Here is a 21922-nt window from a genome sequence, read left to right as displayed (position 1 = left end):
TGCTTGTTCTTTCTGAAGCTATGTTGATAACTTCAGTCGAGTATGGTAAGGCCTGGGTAGCATTCTTTCCCTTTATGATTGATTTTATTATCTGAATGTCAGAGAATAACCTTATTTTTAGGGAATTGTGGTCCAGTGATTAGGACTCAGAGATTCCATGGCCCTGGGCATAGGTTTGATTCCTGGTCAAAGAACTAATATCCCACAATCCAAATGGCCAAAAAAGAAAGAAAATAACCTTATTCTTAAGCACGGAGGAGGTATCTCTCATTGTGGCCATTATTTACTTCTGGAATAAACAGAGTTCACAGCATTTCTAAAACCTTGAGATAGGTGGCTATACTTAGGTTGGCAAATAGAGAGAGAGAGAAAGATTGCTGTTGGGATGTTTGACAATGACATCATTCAAAGCAGATGGACTGGGGATTGGCCACCCCTCACACCTCACAGTTAATTGATGTCATGTGTTTTTTCATTGCAGCAATTCAGCTTTGTGTCCTTGCCCACGGATGTGCTGGAAATTGAGGTGAAGGACAAGTTTGCCAAGAGCCGCCCCATCATCAAGCGCTTTTTGGGAAAGCTGTCAATGCCTGTTCAAAGACTCCTGGAAAGACATGCCATAGGGTAAACCTTGACCAAGAGCTCTGTATCACTAGGCATCAGCCAGCAGGCCAGGCCCAAGAAAGGCAACAATACAGCCTCATAGAGACTCAAACTGAAATACTGGTGCTGCTTTTTCCTTGGCTTCTCCCATTACTATGTTGTTCAAGCTATGATATTTTATTAAACAGACCCTTCTTTTTCCCCTTGTTTGTTTACCTCTGGTTACTTATGCACAACAGTAAAAATTCCTAAGATGCTAGTGAAAGAAGGCCTTACTGTAGCATTTTTTTCTGTACAGATAGAAATTAAAATTCGTTTTACCACAAAGGATATCATTTCATTCACATGCCTGTCTTGTGCGTAGGAGTTAATCATTTGTGACATTTCCATAAAAAGATGAAATACTGGGTTACTAGACTAGAGTGCCTTAAAAAACCCTAGTATTTATAGAAAATGCTAGATAAAATGTGTAAAATTTTAAAAGCGTGAATCCTTATGGAACAACCACAGTTATGCTGCTCACATAGTTTAGTTGTATATGACCAGCAGTTTGTATCTTCTGTATTCATGTCCATTCAGTGTTCCTGGGACTTTCCTGGTGATCCAGTGGTTTAGATTCCACACTCCCAGTGCAGGGGGGCCCAGGTTTAATCCCTGATCAGGGAACTAAGATCCCGCATGCCATGCAATGTGGTCAAAAACTAAAATAAATAAATAATATTCAGGGTTCTCATTAACCACTGACCAGATAAAAATCCTTGTACATAATATGCATTTCTATAGGTAATAGCAACTATATTTGAAAACATGTAAAGCTGTATGTGGTTCTCTGGGCATGAGTATGCCTCAGTGTAATACCTAGAATGATACAAGGACATGTAATCAGAACCTTATAGCAGAGAGTTGACATTTACGAGGCTAAGTTGTGTGTCAAACAAGATTTTTGCATTTTCCTCTAAAACAAGAATATACATAAAGAACATAAACTTGTCCATGGCACATAGGGACTAAATGATTGCAAACTCTTCATTTTTAAAATAGCAAACTGTATGCCTTTTAAAATAAAGGCTGCTCGGAAGGTGCCCTCGATTCCTTTGCCTGTAACATCCCAGCGCTCAGCCATCTGCCTTTTACTGTCCCTCTCCTCAAGCCCTCTACTCTCACCTGCCTCAACTTCATATTGGAAATATTACCGCTGCCTGGAACTCTTTGTGTAGTTAAGAACTCTTTACCAGTCTCCTGCCCCTAGTTGGGTATAAGCTATTTAAAGGCAGGGTATGCATTACATGCTATGTATCACCTGCAGCACTTTTTACATTGCAGGGGCTCACAAAATATTTGTTGATAAAGTGGTCTCACTATCTGATACTGTTTTTAGGCCTCCTCTGATTCCAACTAGGTTTGGGGTTCAGGATCTCTTTCTTATGGTCATTGTAAACCTATCTCATAATATCGACCAAAGCCCTTGTCAATATTTTAGCTCATTCTAATTTTCCTGCACGTAATGCTTTATTTAATGGACTTCCTAGGAACTCCAAACATGAAACCAGCACTTACCAAAGAGAAATGCTAAGTCAGTGGACCCCTGGGATATATGTTGTTTCACAGTGCTGGTGTTTTCTAGGAAGAAACATTGAAACACTGTTAGCCAGTGATTTACCTTTTTATTTGAATGTCACAAATGAATAAATGGGATGAATACGTAATTATCTAAGTAACAACTGGTTTTGGAATATGTCTTTGTTATTATTGCGTAGAGTGGCTTTGTTCATTTCTGAATATCCCAGAGTAGTCACTCTTCCTATTTAGGCCAAGGGAGGGTACCTTGTATTCTGCTGAATCCGCATTGTTGATGAAACTATAATAGCAAACTATCAGATTGATTTCTCTCTGGATAATTGTCTTCCTAGTAATTAAAAATTGCCTTGGGTGAGCAGAGGGAATGGTGCCAGGGTCTAGGGTGGAGTTTCAGAGTCTCTCTGTGGGACCCTGGAGTTGGTGTAATTGGAAGTCACAGGCCAGTGGACCCAGCCCACAAGTCTTGTTTTGCTCTGCTCTACAGCAGGTCTCTTTCTGAGGCATTCCACAGGGTCTCTGAGAATCAGGATTACATCCTTCCATAGATAGATAGATAGTGGTAAGTAGCTAGCTAGCTAAATTATTATAAGACAAGCATCTACTGCTGGCCCTGTCCATAATTAAGGGCTTATTTGGAAAATGTCAGCCTGCACAGGAAAAGCAAGGAAAGGATATCCATGTCTTTTTCTTCTTCTTTTTTTCTCTAAAACACGAATTGGCAAACTTTCTGTAAGGGGCCAGATAGTAAATATTTCAGGCTGTGTCGGCCATATGGTTTCTGTCCCAACTATTCAGCTCTGCAACTGTAGCATGAAAGCAGCCCAGACAAGAAGTAAACTAACAAGCATGACTGCATTCCAATAAAACTTTTATTTGTGGAAACGAATTTGAATTTCATATCACTGTTACATGTCACAAAATGCTACTCTTCTACTGCTCTTTTCCTAACCATTTAAAAATGTAAAAAGCCCATAAGCATTATGAAAACAAGTGATGGGCCAGATTTGGCCCATGGACTGTAGTTTACTGATCCCTGCCTTAGATTATTCGATAAGGACTTTATTGAAGTTTTCACTGCTATTGAGCAAAGGTACTTTCCCATCTTTTCCTTAGGACCATCTTATGTGGTCCTGAGCAGACGTCACCTTCTAATATCAGGGCCTCCCTGGGCTTGGGTGCCTCACCTGCTGGCATAGTGTGTGGTCTTTAGGAGAACAGGTATTTACCAGATCTGTGATGGTGCTTATTCCCTTCTAGGGACAGGGTGGTCAGCTACACCCTTGGCCGTAGGCTTCCAACAGATCATGTGAGTGGACAGCTGCAGTTCCGGTTTGAGATCACTTCCTCCATCCACCCAGGTATTTCGGCATGCATTTCATGTGTTGTCCTAGCCTAGTGTCATAGAGCAGTTCCTTTCTCCAAAATATAATATAATAACCATGGTTCTCTCCAGACATGTCCTAGGTTTTGTGGTTCTCTACCTGTCTTCTCCATTTGAGGCCCAGAAGCCAGTGATCTGTTCTGCAAGCCAGGTTGCTATCCTCCTTTTTATTTTTATTTTTTGGTGGTGCCACATGACTCATGGGATCTTAGTTCCCTGACCAGGGATTGAACCCTGGCCCCTGCAATGGAAGCACAGAGCCCTAACCACAGAACTGCCAGGGAAGTCCCTGTTGTCCCCTTGATTGATAGGCTCCTCTTCGTTTCAGTGACCTAAAGGTAGAGGGTTAGACAGTGGAGTGGGGATTGACAAAGAGGTCAACATGGGTACGGAGCCATGTCTAACTTAACATTTTACTCCCAATACCCTGGTGGCTCAGAGAGTAAAGAATCTGCCTGCAATGTGAGAGACCCAGGTTCAATCCCTGGGTCAGGAAGATCCCTTGGAGAAGGGAATGGCTACCCACTCCAGTATTCTTGCCTGGAGAATTCTATGGATAGAGGAGCCTGGTGGGCTAAACAGTCCATAGGGTCCCAAAGAGTCAGGCATGACTGAGCAACTAACACAACCCACACCCACATAGGACGTAATCAATAGATGTTGAATCATTGCATACATGAATGAATGAATGAACGAACGTGATAATGTCATATTGTCACTGTGATTACTCAGTGGATTTTTACAATCTCACAGGAAAAATGAATATTGTAAATTGGACAGAAAACTTTTGAATCATCCTGTGTTCAGTTTTTCAAGCCAAAATGTATTTCCAAGTAAGATTGACGAGATGCCTCATAATCCCACTCTGACTCTTCTCTGGCAGCCCCCTCACAGGTAGAGATCATGCCGAGAGTTGTGAGTTGTCACAACTTTATTGGCAAAACATTTATGAGTTGCCAGTAAAGCTGATAAGGCTTTTGAGAATCAGGGTCTGGAGTTTATCACTGCCCCCTCGTCAAACAAACGTTGCACATTTCTGTGCCCAGTCTACAAAGCAGATTGTAAGGAAACACTTGACTGTTTCATCCTTTCACATCCAGCCTTTCCTACCTCCTGAAAATAAAATTGATTCTTCCTTCAGTGTAGCAGTAAGAATAGCTTTACGGTGCACCAGAGAGATTGCTTTTCTTCAATGAGTGGATAGCACAAGTCCTTGAATTGGGAATCCACATCTGGCAGGGATCCAGTAGAGCAACTGGGGGAAGGCAGAGGTGAGCCATGGTTGCTGCTCCGTGAATGGGCACTTGACATGGAGACCTGGTTTACTTTCCCACTTCAATATTCTCCAGATGTTGGGAGGCTTCCGGTCTGAGCCACTGAATGACTGTGGTTGCCCCCTTTCCTTCTCTGTGGTCACCTGAGAACCCCATTTTGCCACACTGGGGGACTCAGCCGTAGGAGGCACTCTGAACTAGTATAATTAGCCCTGCCTGAAGCCAACAAGGAACTGTAAACTCTCATCTCTGAGGTCTTCCAAATAGCAGACATTATTGAGCACCTACTTTGTGCCCAGAACAGGGGTAGCACTAGGATTTGGGCACTTTTGACCAAAAAATGAAGTCCCGTGCAACAAAATTCTCAAATACATCGTGATTGCATAAGGAGAACCATTTCTTACAGAATGGGTTTTAGCAGAGCTTTGGTCCATGGGAAACGCTCATCAACCCCTCCATGCAATATCCTAGGGCAGAAATCCCTAAGATGCTCACACATCCTCAGGAGTAGACTAACACTGCAGTGACATTTTCTTCTTGTCCACAGATGATGAGGAGATCTCCCTGAGTACCGAGCCTGAGTCTGCGGAAATTCAGGACAGCCCCATGAATAACCTGGTGGCAAGCAGCTGTGGGGAGCCCCCGTGTGATGCACCAGAGCCCTCAGGGACCCCAAAGCCTGAGCAGCCGAGCCAGGGCAGCACTGTGGGCCCTCCAGGGATCGAGGGCCTGGAGCTTACCAGCCTGGTTGAGGCAGCGGCAGGTACCACCGAGGCAGGAGATGATGATGGCACAGTCTCTGTGGGGCCTGAGGGGGCTGGGGAGCTGCTGGCCCCTGGGCCAGAGGACACAGAGCCCGCCCTAAGTGCAGAAGAACTGGCCGAGCGGCTGGACCTGGGAGGGGAGGTGGTCCTACCGGGGCTGCTGGAGGACGGTCAAGCCCCGAGCAGCCCTGGGGAGCCGGTGGCTGAGGAAGGGTCCACAGAGAGCCGGGCTGGGGGGCAGGAGGAGGAGAAGGAGCAGGTGGAGGAGGAAGAGGGGGACGTGTCTGCCCTGGGGCAGGGGGAGGACAGGCTGCACCTGCGGGCCTCGGTGAAGAGGAAAACCAGGCCGTGCTCCCTGCCTGTGTCCGAGCTGGAGACGGTGATCGCGTCCGCCTGCGGTGAGCCTGAGACGCCGCGGACCCACTACATCCGCATCCACACGCTGCTGCACAGCCTGCCCTCGGCGCAGGGCGGCAGCGCGGACGACGACGACGGTGCTGAGGAGGAGGCCACCCTCAAGGATGCCTCGGAGAAGGATGTGCTCAGCGAGGTGGACACGGTCGCCGCGGAGCCTCCTCCCCTGGAAGAGGATGGAGAGGCCCCCGAGGGGGCCACTCCAGGCACGGCTTCCCTCGGCCACTCGGGCTTGGCCAACGGCTCAGCCCCGGATGGCGACGCGCTCCCCAGCACTGGAAGCGAGAGCGACTCCAGCCCGCGGCAGGGCGGGGACCACAGCTGCTGCGACGCGTCCTGCTGCAGCCCCTCCTGCTACAGCGCCTCCTGCTGCAGCGCCTCCTGCTGCAGCACCTCCTGCTACAGCCCCTCCTGCTACAGCGGCAGTAGGTTCGCCAGCCACACCCGCTTCTCCTCTGTGGACAGCGCCAAGATCTCCGAGAGCACGGTCTTCTCCTCGCAGGACGACGAGGAGGAGGAGAACAGCGCCTTCGAGTCAGTGCCCGACTCAGTGCAGAGCCCAGAGCTGGACCCGGAGTCGGCGAATGGCGCAGGGCCATGGCAAGACGAGCTGGCCGCCCCCGATGGGAGCATGGCCAGAACCGTGGAAGGTCTGGAGTCTCCCGTGGCAGGGCCGAGCAGTCGGAGAGAAGGTTAGACCTCACACCCCATCAGAGTGAGCATAGGACCACCACGAGGGGGACGCAGGTCTCACCAACAAGGTTTAAAACCAAGAGGGAGAGGATCAGTCCCAAATAAGGTTGCCGCGGTGGCCACGTGTGCCTGTCCTGTACTTACCTGTGTGCATGTGTATATGTGTATGTCAGTATTCCAGACTGTGGGTAGCTGACACGCCACCACCGCTCAGATACACCCCAGGAGTGACAACTAGTTGGATGTGAGCGTGTACCTGTATGTGTGCGTCTCTGTTTTAACTAATCACTGATTACAGGGTACATATTACCCTCCAGTCTTGACAGCAGCAAGAGCATCAAAGCTAGTATCAAATGATATGAGCAGAAAATGATCAACATTAAGTGGGTAATACGTCAATATCTGCTGACTCCCCACAACTTACGAAGATTAGCAATAAATGTTAACATAAGTGGAAGAACATTGATATTACCTGTTTTAGAATTTAACCTGTGTACATATGAATATGTATAGCCTACATATATGTGTCATGATTTCTGTCTCCTTGATTCTGTTATTGTTGTTGGTTTTGTTTTGTGTTGTTTTGTGGGATTGGGGAGCTATTTTGGCTAATGCAAAGGAAGGATACCATGAATGTGTAAATCACTTTGTCTCGAGTAAGATTCTAATCCAACAGGTGCCCTTTTTAGTTTAAAAATGTATTCTGTGTCCTAACCAAAGACCTTTCTTCTTAGTCATGCCTGTGGAAGCATATATAAAGTTAACTTGCATTTCCTAATCCAGAATTGGGAACCACCTGCCAGTCAAGTGACCGTGACATTGAGGGAAATAACTTAAAAGTCACATGATAATATGAAAAAATTCAGCTGTTTTAAAAGCAAAAAATATAGATTCTGCTATTTTGCTGCTCTAATTTGTTTAAATTAGCCTCCAAACAACATGCAGTGGTATTGTCTCTAGATTGTAAGCTCATCAAGGGCCAGAATTCATATCTTCTTTATGTCTGCTAAGCAAATGCCTGGCACCTGCAATTTTTATAGGAACGTACGTAAGTGTAAAAGAAATAATTTTAAGTACTTAAAAGTACTTAATTCTACATTTTGGAGGAAGAAAGGGTGAGGGAAAGTGACACATAGGGTAAGGAGAAGCCCAAGGAAACTGGTAACAAAGAAACACAGGAAGAAAACCAGAGTGCTATACAGTAAACCGTAGTGGCATACTGTACAATATGGAAGAGCACCCATGAGTATGAGAATGGGGTGACAATCCCTTTCTTTAATAGGGGTGCTTTGAGTCTCTTCTTTGTTCTAGGTCAGATGCTATGTGTGGAAGGTACTCAATAATTACAATAGAATTAAAAATAAGTATATCATAAGGCAATTTGGGGATATACCCATATGAGGGCACAACTGGGAGGTACCAGAGATGTTTCAGACCAAAGTTGGGAAAACTTTTTCCATAAAGGTCCATATACTACACATTTTAAGCTTTGTAGGTCAAGAGGCAAAACCAAAGCAACTCTTCTCATCAAAGGGGTGTTTTTTAAGAAAGAAAAAACATTTTTACCTTTAGAAGTATAATAACCATTTTTACCCCAGAGCCACATAGCTACAAGGCTGATTTATAGTCTGTCAATCTGTTGTAGCCAATGGGTATATTTGGACCCATGTCTCCAATGATAGGATACAGTCCACACATGGGTAATGGAAACTTGACTCAGTATACATTGATATTTTAAAAAAGATATTGCCCATGCCTTTGAGGGTCTAACAGTCCAGCAGTGGGAAACCCATCCCCTTTACCAAAAGGATGAAAAAGTTTTTTTGGGCCAGAGTGGAAGTCTATGTTTCTAAAGAAATTTCTAGATTCTTGAAATTTTTTGCAGATTGTAAACCCGCAAAAAGTTAAGAACATATGCTTCACTATAGTGATTACTAGGGGCAAAACGAGGATTCCTGGGAAGGACTGTTGATATCCTGAAGGCTGTACCTATGCTGGCACGTGACTTCTACAGCCAGTTCTCTCCCTTGGTAGGGAGTCCCCGGGCTAATGGAGTCCAAGTGGCGGATGTGTCCCCCGCTCAGCACCACGCTTCCAAGAGCGCCCGCTCAAAAGAAACACGAATGCCTGATTATATGCACATGTGCCCTCTTCTCCCCTCCCTGTGACTTTGCAGATTGCAAATTCTTTCCGGAGGTTAGCCGAGAAAGGTGTACTGTATTCACAGGCACGCAGGTGCGTCTGCAGCAGTTTGTAGAGGATGTCTTCTTCATCTACTTTGTGTTTCTTTTCCCTCCACATGTGCCTCTTTTTTTTAACCTCAACATAAAATGGTTTTTAAAAACCTTCAGATCAAATGGAAAAAAAAAAAAACTAACATAATGCAATTATGGGCAGCTTCTCAGGTGGTGCAGGGTAAAGAATCTGCCTGCCAAGCAGGAGAGGTGGGTTCGATCCCTGGGTTGGGAACATCCCCTGGAGAAGGAAGTGGCGATCCACTCCAGTATTCTTGCCTGGAAAATCCCATGGACTACAGCAGGCTACAGTCGATGGTGTCACAAAGAGTCGGACACGACTGAGCGACTAAACAACAACAACAGTGTGATTATGAGCTCAACCCTGGCATCAGGCTCCCCTGGGTTTATCTTCAGTCTCCCCACTTCCCAGCCATGACACCTTAGCCAAGTTACCTAACTGCTCCAAACCTCACGTGTAAACTGGGTGCAAAGTGAACATACCCTGAAGGGTTTGGAAGAATTAACTGAGATGATTCCTATGATGTGCTCAGCCTCTGAGTGAAGGTTCTTCCAGGTAGATGAGCAGTAAGGCTCCCTTTTAAATTGGAATACATTTCCTTCTCAGAAGTTCTAGCAGGTCTGACCCTTGCTTTGTGTTTGAGGTGAGGGGGATGGTGCGGAGCTGCAGCCTCGTGCAGAACAGAAGTGGCTTGCTTCCTCTTGCTTCCATTCCGTTGGCTGAGATGCATCAGTCACATCATTGCATTTGCTTGGGGTTCACGGGAAGGTGGGGTCAGCTCCATTAACCCGGCGAGCGACACTATTATGTTTCCACTAGCTTGGAGGAGTAATTAACCTGATTGGTTGAATTAATTACAACAAGGTAAGTCTCTCTCTCTTTTTTTTTTTAACAAACTAAATTTAAAACACAGCAGCTGGTGACATAACAACTGTACCATTGTTTTTCTCTCTCTTTTTTTTTTTCAGTTTCTGACATTAAGCACATATAAATATGAACATGAGAGTTATATCCACTAAACACAAAGCCAGGCTTTGGAACAGGAGTCAGTTTGCAAGGAGCTATATGCTGGCATGAGGGAGGGGCACCTTCCTTGACTTTCCTTAGTCTCTGAGGACCCAAGGGGTGTGAATCACACACCAGAATTTGCACAAGAAATGATGTTATATATTTAATATTTAAAAGGACCCTTTGTTCCTGAATACATTCCTGTTCTTGTTTTCCAGTTAGCTCAAGGAGTTAAATGGCTAAATTCACTTAATTTCCTTTCTAATTAACTTCTGTTTATGTTTTTAAGTCAGTTCTGTAGATCTAGAGCAAAAAGAAATAATCATCCTTTTGAGCTCCCATAAAGATCTTAACCACTGGTTTCCACAGTCCGTCTCTTTTGGGCCACGGAATAATGGAACACTTGGTATTTGCGTCAGCCATGGAAGGGCAAAAGAAGGAGAAGCCTGACCTTTGTCCTTTGGCCAATAGGGGCTATTGTGAGAAATCCAGGATGGGTTGCATGGGGGTTACCAGTCTGAGGGCTGGCTCATGGCCTGAACTTTTCTAGCTCCTCACAGATCAAGAGCAATTGACTCTGATTATGTGACCCAAACTGCTGGTACTGGAGGCCCCTCTACATGCAGTGTTACCAAGACCTGAAGTTCAATCATGAAATAAAAACTCCATTTTAAAACACTATTCAGTTCATCATAGGTCTGCCTGACAGTAATATTAGCTGTGTCTATCATAATTGGACCATGCATTCTGTGGATATGTTTATTTCTAAAATTTCTCCATGTCTGTCTTTCTGCTTCCTTCTATCCCGCTTGCATGTTTCAAGTTCTCCTGTCTCAGTCTTCCTGCCTCTTACCTACTTCCTTCGTCTCTTGTCTTTTCTCTTTCCAGAACACCCTGGTTTGTCTGCTTCTTCCTCAGAATAACTTGAAACAATCACAAGATCCCATAGGTCCTTGGCTCCCCACCCCAGCCCCTAGGTTTCATACAATAAGAATTTACCTTCTTGGCCCATCAGTTCCTTAACCCCATCTTGAAATGACAGCAGCTAAGAGTCTCATTCCAAACACATAATCTGAAAGACGGCCTCTTGGCAGCCCTCAGATAAAATCTATCAGAAAAAGGAGCTGTCATTTTACACAGTCCCAAAAATTTATGGGACCTTATAAATGCTGTTTTTCCCTCCAACAGGCCTGTTTCTTTTCCTGGGCTAATCTCAGGCTCTGCTCATTTTCTTCTAGGTCTCTTTCTGATGCCACCTTCCCCTCAAGAAAATTTAGGTCCCCAATCCTACCTGTTGGTCTGTTATGGTACAAATCAGAACCATGAAATGTTTTGACTATTTGAGTTTAAAAAAAAAAAAAATAGTTCCCTCTATTCACTCATTCATGAATGGTTCTGAATGTCACAAACTGACAAAGATCCAAAAAATTGATTGCCCACTCTTTGGGGTTTTTTCTTGCAATAATTTGTTTTACAGACATGCTTTTTTGATGACGTTGCCACAGCAATGAATGAATCTGAATATCTTGACTATCTTGTCCGTAGGTGAATGTCCTATACTCCATAGTTCCCAGCCAGTAAGCCAGCTTCCTTCCTTGAGGCCTGAACATCATCACTACCCAACAATCGATGAGCCTCTTCCACCAAGTAAGCTTTAGTTTTGAAAATCTATGTCTTAATTCTTCCTATCAAATCTAAGCAGGTCAGTATGAACTTTGTATATAAACATCCAAACTCTTCCCCCACTCTGTACCTTACAGCGTGATCAAAAACCATTTATGGTGCCTACCGTAAAAATTGTTTGGTTGGTTTTTTTGTCAGATGGTTTCAGGATGTGATCTCAAATAGATAACCCAGTATTTTCAGTAGCCCTCAACTTCTGAAATGGAGATCATTTCTTCACAAGACTTGACTAGTCCTTGCAAACTGTTCATGACCCTTATTTCACAAATTTTACTATTTTATATTTTAAAGTTTTCAGTTCAAGATGGGGTAATCCTATTATTCTCCATGGGACCATTTATAGTTCAAGCATCTCCACATAATAAAACATTTCAACTTGCATTTTCCTTACTCTAAATTGTACCCATATGTGACAGATGCAAATTTTTTTCCACAGTTCTTAGAGGTTTCCAGGCAAACATCATCTTTAGGGGTAGAATTCAATCACATTCTCCTGGTAACTGTAATGTGTAATTAATAATTATCTAGCTGGTTATTTGAACTTAGGAAAATCACTTAGTCTCTCAGAGACTCAGTTTTCTTATTTGTAAGATTTTAATCTTTTCATCTACTAAGTGCTAGATTTGGACTAGATAATCTCTAGATATTGTCCCAATGTAATTTGCCCTTATAATATTCCATTATTATGTTTGTAAGAAGGAACTGACACCCCAGATATTATATATTCACTTAGCATCCTGTTTTGGTTTCAACTCATTTTTCAAGCAAAAGATAACCTTTAAAATTTGATAAATTTTACAACTGCAGAATCTTTCCAGGATGTAAGGAATCAGTATTTCTTTACATTCTTTTGCCTGTGCTTACATTAACCCATTACAGTTTTGAAAGAAGAAAGACTTATTCTTTGATTAATCTATTCTTGACAATATGATATATTTGACATCCACACCAGTCTTCTCCTATTCAGTTGTAATTTATCAGTGATAAAACAGTGTTTTTAATATGTGGGCCAATTTAAAGGAACACTATATTTGTTGGAAGAGACCGAGATAGGCATTATGTCCTTTAACTTTTGATGTCTGATTTCTTTCTTTATACATTGATTTATGGATATTCCATAAATGTCACTAGAGATACTTCTGACTTAGAAAAATACCTATAACATTTTCTCTCCAAGAAAGGAACATTTTCTCCACAGCAAAAAACCTATCAATGAGTGTGCACATGAATTGACCTTCAATCCATCCAAGAGTAATAGCTAGTTATACATACAGATATTATAAATGAGTATAATATATTCTGTTTTAAAGAATTGCTTTATATAAGCTGCTTTTGATAGTGAAAATTAATTTCTTCCAGACAGGTTTCAATTTTCTGTCCATGCAACACTGGAAAATATTAGAAAAGTTGATAGTGAAGCTAACAGCTAAATTTTCTTAAATAATTTAATGTGGTACATGGATGAATTCATCCCTGATAGTTTTTCATTGGATAAATATTTATTGAACACTTATCCTGTGTGAGGCACTGTTTTAGGTAAGGCAAACAGGTGAAGATCTCTGCCTTCAAGGACCTTACAATCTAGACTGGCAGAGACGGATAATAAAGAATAAAAAGAACAAATGGAGAAATAATGCAGCACATTAGAAGGTATTAAGTGCAGTGAAAAAGCAAAAGCAGAACAGGGGAAGGAGAATCTGGAGTGTATATTGATGGCCAATTTGCCATTTTAAATAGGGTGGTCAGGTACACTTATAGACAAGGCAACATTTGAAGCTAGACTTAAAGGTGGTAAGAGAGTTATCCACCCAAGTATTGGGAAGGAAGAACTTTCTGAGAAATGGAACAGCTTGCCTGGTGGGCTTGAGAAACAGCAAGAAGGTCAGTATGTCTGGAGCAGATTTAGGAAGTGAGGAAGCAGCAGGTAGAGATCTATCGGGAGCCCAGATCACGCACATAGGACTTTGTAGACCACTTAAGGGTTTGGCTTTTAATCTGGATGAAAGGGGAACATTGTAGGTTTCTGAGCAGAGACTTGACATTGTCTGACTTAGGACTTAAAAGTTTTTCTGTATTGACATTAAATTGTGAGGAAAGAAAAATAGAAGCCTGAGACTCAGCATAATGTTCTTGCAGGTGAGAAAAAGTGGAGGTTTGGGCCAGCAGGGAGCAGAGAGGGTGAAGAAGAGTGGTCAGATTCCGGACAGATATTTTGTGGGTAGATTTGCTGACAAACTGGACATCATGTATGAAATAAAGAGAAGGGTCAAGAATGACCTCAAGAGTTTTAACCTGGATTTAACTGAGATGAAAAGGGAAGGCTGCAGATAGAGCAGGTTTGGGTGGGAAAGAGCTGAAATTTGGTTTTGATTGTGATATATTTGAAATGTCATCCAAGTATGGATGTCAAGAAGGCAGTGATATGTGACAGAAGTTCAAGAGAAAGCCCTAGACTATAAACATGATATTGTACTTGTTAATGTGAAAGTAAAGTGTATAGGTTTTATGAGTATAATAATTAGAGTAGGGTACATTATTAGGCTCTACATTGTTCTTAGACTTCATGGAAAATATATAGTATAATATATGACAGATCCCTCAGTCACGAATGAATGGATGCACATGAATGACTGCTATCCCAAGGTCATCCATTAAGGTATCCTTTTCAGAAGTCTGTTTTGGTATCACAAAGCCAAGTGCACTGGACATGCTGAGGCTGAAGTTCCATTCAGAAATTTTCTCTTAATGCAATATGGTTTATACAGTATTTGAAAGTAAATTCTTTACAAAGAAACCCAGAAAACCCACTTAAAATCTCTAATTATGCTTAGCTATTATTTTCTGAATATTTATGAGAGGTTTAATTAGCCCTCTGCCTTCCACATGTTTAATATATTAACAAGAGAGCCTGTCTGGCTTGACATTCTTTTCTGTGAAACTCATAGAAATGATCATTATCATTGCATCATACTTCAGTTCTTTTCCTTGGAGAATCCATGAGACTGGAGTCTTGTCTTTGAAGGAATCCTTCCTTTACTACGGGGCACCTGGAGGACAGGGATGTGTGTTAGTCAGCAGTGGGTCCTCAGGATCTGGCCAGATCTCTAGTTCATAGTTCACAGTTCATAGTTCTAGTTCATAGTAAAAGGAGGTGTTCGTTCAAGTGAATAAAGTAGCATGATACTCTTCAAAGGTTAACACTTATTCTTTGTTGGATGACAGTCATGTTGGGTTTTAAAAAAAAAAGCCTAATTGCTGCTAGTTTGGGAATCACTGAAATTTTTTAATGTTTGGCTTCAATTAATTACCCAATAGTTACACAAATACACAATTCCATCAATGAGCTAATTAATATTTACGACTAACAGTTGACAGCTGAATCATCTAGTAGTCAAATTTAATCAAAACCTTCTAGAATATATTTATACAGCCTGACTATATATATTTTTCAATTTGTCTTATAAGCTGAATTTGGTATTTTCTGGTATTTTAGATTTCCTTGGGCCTTATTTGGCAGTCCTGCAGGTAAATGTCAAACATAAGCCATAATGTTCACAAACAGATAAACCATGCACACATCAAACCATAACTAAACCAAATGTATTTTTTCATTTTAAAAACAATTGAGAGTTGCTATGTCATTACCTGAATGATACTTTTTCAACAGAATTGCTAAATATCTGATCTACTCCCAAAAGCTATGGCTTTTCTCATTTAAAAGGCTGAATAGCTTTCCTCATTTGCAGTCATTTTTGCATTTTATTCTTTAGTGTAACTCATTTTTCAGCATAACTTTATCATGAAGCTGTTATTTCCACCATATTTTTACATGTGGACTCTAAAAGCTTTGCCCATCTCTGGTACAGCAGACATTAAGCTCATCTTCGTTAAGCTCAGGTGTGTACATGTGACTCCCAGCCCTCTCCGTTTTAAGGATTTTTTTCATCCTATCACCCCAGTCCGGCCCCTATGTATATCATGGACTGTGTCATCTGTGCTTCCACCTTTTAGTTGGCTGCTGTTGTTTAAATTTTAGAAGAATTTATCTTTATCTTGGGCTCCCTCTACTGTTTAGGATGGTTATTTATCAACAAAGAGATACTTTAAAAGCTTGATGCTAGTTTAATAGTCATGATTGGTTTTGTTTTGGTCAAGAAATATTCGGCAGCCACAGATGGGTTGAACATAAACTATAAATTCACAACTTATCAAAGGATGGTTTGAATTTAGTTTCTAAGGGTCAAAACTTTCCATTCTTTCTCTCAAGAGGCAATCAATTAAAGGCTGTGACGTATTAGAGGTTATAGGAAGCTGCACCTACATGCAGTATTTTAGAACTATAGTCAAACCTGGGTTTAAGAGGAGCCATTATTCCCTCCTGACCAGCCATCCTCCATCAGATTTAACAAAGAAAGGACTTTTTTCAGCATCAGAGTGTCAGCTTTCGCTGGAGGACATTCCTATCTTCCAGCTGTAACTTGGTAGCCAAGAAATTTGACAAGATGGAATTTTTTAAAGAAGGAAATAAATATTTGACTTTGTCTTTAGAAATTGTTAGAATTTTAACATAGGTCATATTTGAGGAACCCCAGTTACTGTCTCAAATGGTCCAGCAGAGAATCGGAGTCCCGTGGGCTCTTTCCTGGCACACCAACTCCATGCCAATGCCTCAGAGGTCACACAGGTGCTCTGGGCAGTTCTTGGTCTTCAGCAAGTCACCAGCAGTGAGTTCTACCTGCAGAAGACCTAGAAGTGCTTGTCTGTTTCACATGGATCCGTAGTTTGTCCTTGATTTTTCTTTCTGCCTTTTTATCACGCACTAGACTGGGAAGCTCGCATTGACAGCCACGGGCGGGTCTTTTATGTGGACCACGTGAACCGCACAACCACCTGGCAGCGCCCCACAGCAGCAGCCACCCCCGATGGGATGCGGAGATCTGGATCCATCCAGCAGATGGAGCAGCTCAACAGGCGGTGGGTGACCAGCACACAGTGAGCCCCTAGAAACTATGGAAGGGGAAGGGCGATTAATGAGATTCCCTCTAGACTTTTCTGCTCAGATTGTATGAGGAAACTGCAAAGTAATTAACCAACTCATAGTTAGTACTTGGAAGGCTGAATTTATAATTCAGCAGCAGGACATCAGCTAAGCCTGAGTGTCATTTAAAGATGGGGAGTCCTCTGTACACCTTGAGGGCCCAGGCTCAAACACAGGTGTTCTTAGCCAGGGGCTCATGGACCAACCCCCGCCCCGGCCACCGCCCCAGGTATTCACTGAGGGTGTCAATGTTCCCGGAACCATTCAGAAACTGTAAGTAAGTTATACATGGATGCACATTTTTCTGCCAGATATTCATATCTGTCATAAGAATCTCAAACAGGTCTGAAACACAAACAGTTTGGAAACAGTTTGAAAATATTCAAAGGATAGGTTTAGCAGAATACTAAAAGCTGCCGGAGAAAAAGCTGTCTCATGAATTGCTATATTCATGCCTACTCCAGTCCCATAATTGCTACATACTCAGAAATACGCATTCTTAAACAGCTTTCATCATAGAAAATGAAATATTTAAAAATACTTTTTGAGAATTGTTTTGTCTAAAACATAGGCCCTTTACTAGTTTTTAGTATGTAAAGATGTCATTTTGTTTTCAACATGCAAACGAAACCCTCAATAGCATCTGTCCCATGTTGTAAGCTAGTACGAGCATCACACTCAACATCTTGCTCCTTTAAGATCAGGACAATGGCTCTTAGATACTTTTAGTAGCCAGGAATGCAAACTGCAGCCTCAACTTCGTTTATAACCACCTGATGTCTTGCTAGTGTGAAGTAGAGGAAAAAGGTGGAGAGGGATGAGAAAGAATAAATAATTGGACTTGGGGGACACAGCTATGGATAACAAACATCCCTTGAAAGTTAGCTCTACACTACAGAAAAAAATGGACAATTTAATACTATTAAACAGAAAAAAAAGCTGAACTTCTAGTTACTGCTGTTGTAGACAGCATGCGTTAGTCGCTCAGTCGTGTCCGACTCTTTGTGACCCCATGGACTGCTCTGTCCATAGGATTCTCAAGGCAAGAATTTTGGAGTGGGTTGCCATTTCCTTCTCCATGTTGTAGGCAGAGGAGGACGCTTTAGGTGAAAATCGCGCGGATTCTTTTATCACATGAGCATTTGGAAGATACTTGCTTTCCATTTTTCCCCATCAATATCTGAGTGTCATTATTAAGAACCATAAAGCATTTTCATTGGCAGCATATTTCTCTAGTTATTCCCACAGAAAGAAATCATATTACAAGGAAGAACATATTGTATATAAATGTACCAAAAGCCATGGGAGTGTCCTTTCATGGTGTTTGCAGCTAAAAATGCAGGGAACACAGCAAGCTCATTTTACATAGAGATCGTGTTCAGATGCCATACGCAGAAATAGCCCCAAGGTCTGTCTTGCCAGACAGATAAGTTGAAAGTGTTTATCAGACTAAGAAACAGGGAGAGCACTAAAACAAAACAGAAGCAGAAGTAAACACCTTGACTCATGACATAAAAATACTTGGAAGTTTGTTCATGATATTCAGATTGTATAATATAAAGTGAAAGTGAAGTCACTCAGTCGTGTCCGACTCTTTTGTGACCCCATGGACTGTAGCCCACCAGGCTCCTCCGTCCATGGGATTCTCCAGGCAAGAATACTGGAGTGGGTTGCCACTGAAGCCAAATCCATCCTTAACCAGGCCTCTAGAGAAGTGTGCAGGCTTTGGTGTATAAAGCCCTGTGCCCTCCAGTGGAGCTGAACATGCTGAGAAGGCCCAGACTTTGATGAACAGGAAGCTGTATTTGCTGCATCCATTTAGACAGATAAAGAAATTGAGCAATTTGAGAAAGTGCTTATTTCTTGTGAAAAATCCTACCTAGGGAAACTTAGATAACCTTGAGATAAGTATCCAGGCTCTTCAATGCTTATTTTAGCCTATTGCTTTCAGGCACTTAAAGTTTTTCAGTGATTTGGCCTGATAACAGCAGCCACACAAAGTATACTGTCAGTCTTTTATCCACAGTCTGATGTGTGGTGCAGATGTGACCACACATAGGGGGCATTTGTTTGATAATCTACAGTTATCAGGAGAAATTGACACCCATCACTGTCTCATAGCAAAATGGAAATACTTTTCAGTGTTGCAAGAAGGAGTTTCTTTTGACTTCTGGTAGGGTGATTGTGAAAGGCAAGTGTTTTGTGCAAAGAGATGTGCACTGCAAAATAAGGAGTTGACGAAGTAGCATGCAGTGACCACGTGCCCTCAGCCACTTCCCAAGTGGCCTTGGTGGCTTTGCCACATGCTCCTACTGCAAGGGAGTCCCTCGTTACCTGTCTTCCACCTGGCACCTGTCTCCACCCTACAAAGATCCAAACCTAACGTTGTTTGGCCCTGAAACCTCCCCAGAGCCCTCCACACACAGCCAGTGGCTGCCTCCTCTGCAGCCCCGTTACTGATGGGGCACTGTGCCCGCCACTGGTACTGTCCTTACCTTCTTTCTCATTCTTCTATGTCTCTCCTCCCAGTGGCTGGATGGGGCCAGAGTTTACCAGGACTTAGTACAAGACAATTTCCCAAGTTAATTCCTGCACTTTCAGAATATCCCGAATGAACTAACTCTACCTTCTTCACAAATACTTCTCAAACAAACCAAAAATATAAATGCATAGTGTGATTTTAAATGGTCAACTCAAGTTTGATGTTTTAGTTATCTGGATAAAATTATACTATGGAGAAATGGAAGTCTTAAATATGAAAAAAAAAAAGAAGGATCTTATAATCCTATACCCCAAGGATTAGCTCTTCTAAAAGATTAAACTGTCTTCAAGTTTTCAAGTTCTGTATGCACAGTTTTTGTATATTTAAAATGATGATATAGTTTTATATTCATTTTTCACTTACTACATTATTAGCATTTTCATATTGCTGCATAGTCTTAAAGATATCACTTAAGTGATAGTGTTCCAATGAATGAATGTAATTTAGTTAATTTGTCATATTGTTGGATATTTATTTTTATCATTATCTTGGGCAAGACCCAAGGGCATGTAAAATGCTAGGATTGTCTTAGCATGTTTCCTTTGGGTTATATTCCCAAAACAGCAGGCCAAGGGAGATCTATGTGGTTTCAGTATTTGATATCAGTGTTTGAGTATTTTTTCAAGTGATTCTGCAGATTCACTCTGCCAGCAATGGTACCCTCCCTTCCTTATCATCTTTCGGTGGGTTTTTACTGACTTAAGCAATTCTCCTGGTGTTTTGGTGCCTCTTACATTTCACTTCTTGGAGGGAGGTCTGCTTCTGCTTCATGAGCTCTTCTTTTACCAATTTTAGCTCCTCCTGTGAGAATCGTCTATTCCTACAAGCTTAGTTTGCTTGGTTTTTGTTTAGTTTGTTTTGGCTTGGCTCCTGAAGGGTTTTGTTTTGTTTTGGTTTTTTCCTTCTGGTTTGGTTTTGTGTGTGTTCCTCTGTGTGTCCATTTACAAATTAGACATTGCAGCTGACTTTCTTATCAGTTTCCATAAACTCTATGCAATATAAATATTTAACCTTTTACTGCAAAAAATAAAATGTGAGGGGGTTATTGAAGGACTCTTCTTGATGAAATAGAAGAGAACCAGCTCTCTGACCCCCTCTTTCATCTTCAGATCAAAGAGGGCCTTTGAGGCTACAGCCCTGCCTTCGCTGGGTGATCCTCCATGAGTTGCTCTGTGGCCTGCTTCTCCAGGACTGTCCCTTCTCCAGCAAAGGCCAGGAGTGGGGTCTGGCACTTGGGTTTTGAGGCTGCTGACCTAGTAAGGTATGGGATACCACAGGTCCAACGAAGGACATATGGAGCAGGTTGTGAAATTTCAGACATTTTTATCAAATAAGGTTATATTAACTCATTAAAATTCTCTTCTATGGTCACTGCACTTTGGGAAGGAAAAGAGAGTCCACAGCATGAGGTTTGTCTAAGCCCTGTTTGTCTGTTGCTGAGAAACAAACCACCCAGACTTAACGGTGTAAACACCAGTATTGATTATTAACACCATTGTCATCATCGTCGCCATCCTCTCTCATGGTTATCGTGGTGGGCTGAGCTCAGCGAGGCCCTTCTCGGGGTGTCTCATGGCTGCAGTCAGAGGGTGGCTGGGCTGGAGAGGCACATATCTCGAGCTGGGCACCGGCTGTTGGCTGGGGCCCCGGCTGTGACTGTCACCCCGAGCACCTGCGTGTGGACTCTCCGTGTTGCCTGGGCATCCTCACAGCATGGCTCCTGTATTTATTCCATCACACTTGTCATTTTCATTATTGTCTATTCATCCAGGAAACCACAAGACCTTCCCAGCTTGAAGGGAAGGGGACACTGATTCAGCCTCTTAATGTTAACAGGAGAATGGTAAGATTCTAGAAGAGCTTGTGGACCAAAAAATAGAGTTGAGTCACTTTTGGAAAATGCAGCCTGCCTTGAGCCGCTTAGGGGATCCTCTGCCAGCAGGTCCTTTGGCCTTTGGCAGGCCTCACTCCTCCCCCAGGTCAAGGTTACACGCTTGGGCAGCTTCTCCCGGGCTCACTGAGTAACCCCCCACCCCCGCCCAAGGCCACACTACTTGAGTCCCAGCAAGAACTCAGGAACATCACGGACAAACAGCCTGCACCTTCCCTACATCCTCCCTGCCACAGACATGTGGGGGCTAAACACACACCTTTCTCTCTCTCTGCTGCTTTGCTCATTCCTGTCCTTCCACATTTTCTCGTAAGAGGCCTTCTCAGGAATGCCTCCCAGTAACTGCTGCAGGCAAAGCCATCATTCTGCCAGGTGTCAGGAAGGAGTGGCTAAGTCTCCTTAGATAAAATAAAACCTCAGACCAGTGAGTATGTAGATAATACCATCTGAAGATTTGTTACAAATGCAGATTTCAGTTTTGCTCCAGTTTCTGTAATTATAATAATCACCCAAATTATCACTCCGGCAGGTAGTCTGGAAACCACAGTAGAAAACAAAACTCCTTTTTATTTAATTTATGTATTATTTTTGGCCAAGCAGCATGAAGGATCTTCGTTCCCCCAACAGGGATTAAACCTCTGCCCCCAGCAGTGGAAGCATAGCATCTTAAGACCACTGGATCACCAGGCAAGTCCCCAGAACTCCTCTTTAAAGGTTAAAGAAAGGTCACTGATCTTTGAAATGCCACCACAGAAGACCCTGTCTGTGTGACAATATCTCCCAAGCCCCTACCTTGG

The 21922-nt window shown here is 42.6% G+C and overlaps 1 protein-coding gene across 3 annotated transcripts in view; it reads left to right on the top strand.

Annotated features, from left to right (window-relative positions):
• HECW1 (HECT, C2 and WW domain containing E3 ubiquitin protein ligase 1) overlaps positions 1 to 21922 on the top strand; it is a 492408-nt gene that overhangs the window by 359689 nt on the left and 110797 nt on the right. For all 3 annotated transcript variants that reach the window (XM_042248727.2, XM_060415079.1, XM_042248728.2), the window contains 5 exons: positions 482 to 624; positions 3439 to 3539; positions 5384 to 6706; positions 11517 to 11618; positions 16478 to 16628. In XM_042248727.2, coding sequence (XP_042104661.1) covers positions 482 to 624; positions 3439 to 3539; positions 5384 to 6706; positions 11517 to 11618; positions 16478 to 16628 — 1820 coding nt within the window. The remainder of the gene's footprint in view (positions 1 to 481; positions 625 to 3438; positions 3540 to 5383; positions 6707 to 11516; positions 11619 to 16477; positions 16629 to 21922) is intronic.

The sequence above is a fragment of the Ovis aries genome, chromosome 4, assembly GCF_016772045.2.
Source record: "Ovis aries strain OAR_USU_Benz2616 breed Rambouillet chromosome 4, ARS-UI_Ramb_v3.0, whole genome shotgun sequence".
Classification (NCBI taxonomy): domain Eukaryota; kingdom Metazoa; phylum Chordata; class Mammalia; order Artiodactyla; family Bovidae; genus Ovis; species Ovis aries.
The sequence above is the reverse complement of the archived record's forward strand: the minus strand, read 5'-3'. Positions and strand labels throughout refer to the sequence as shown.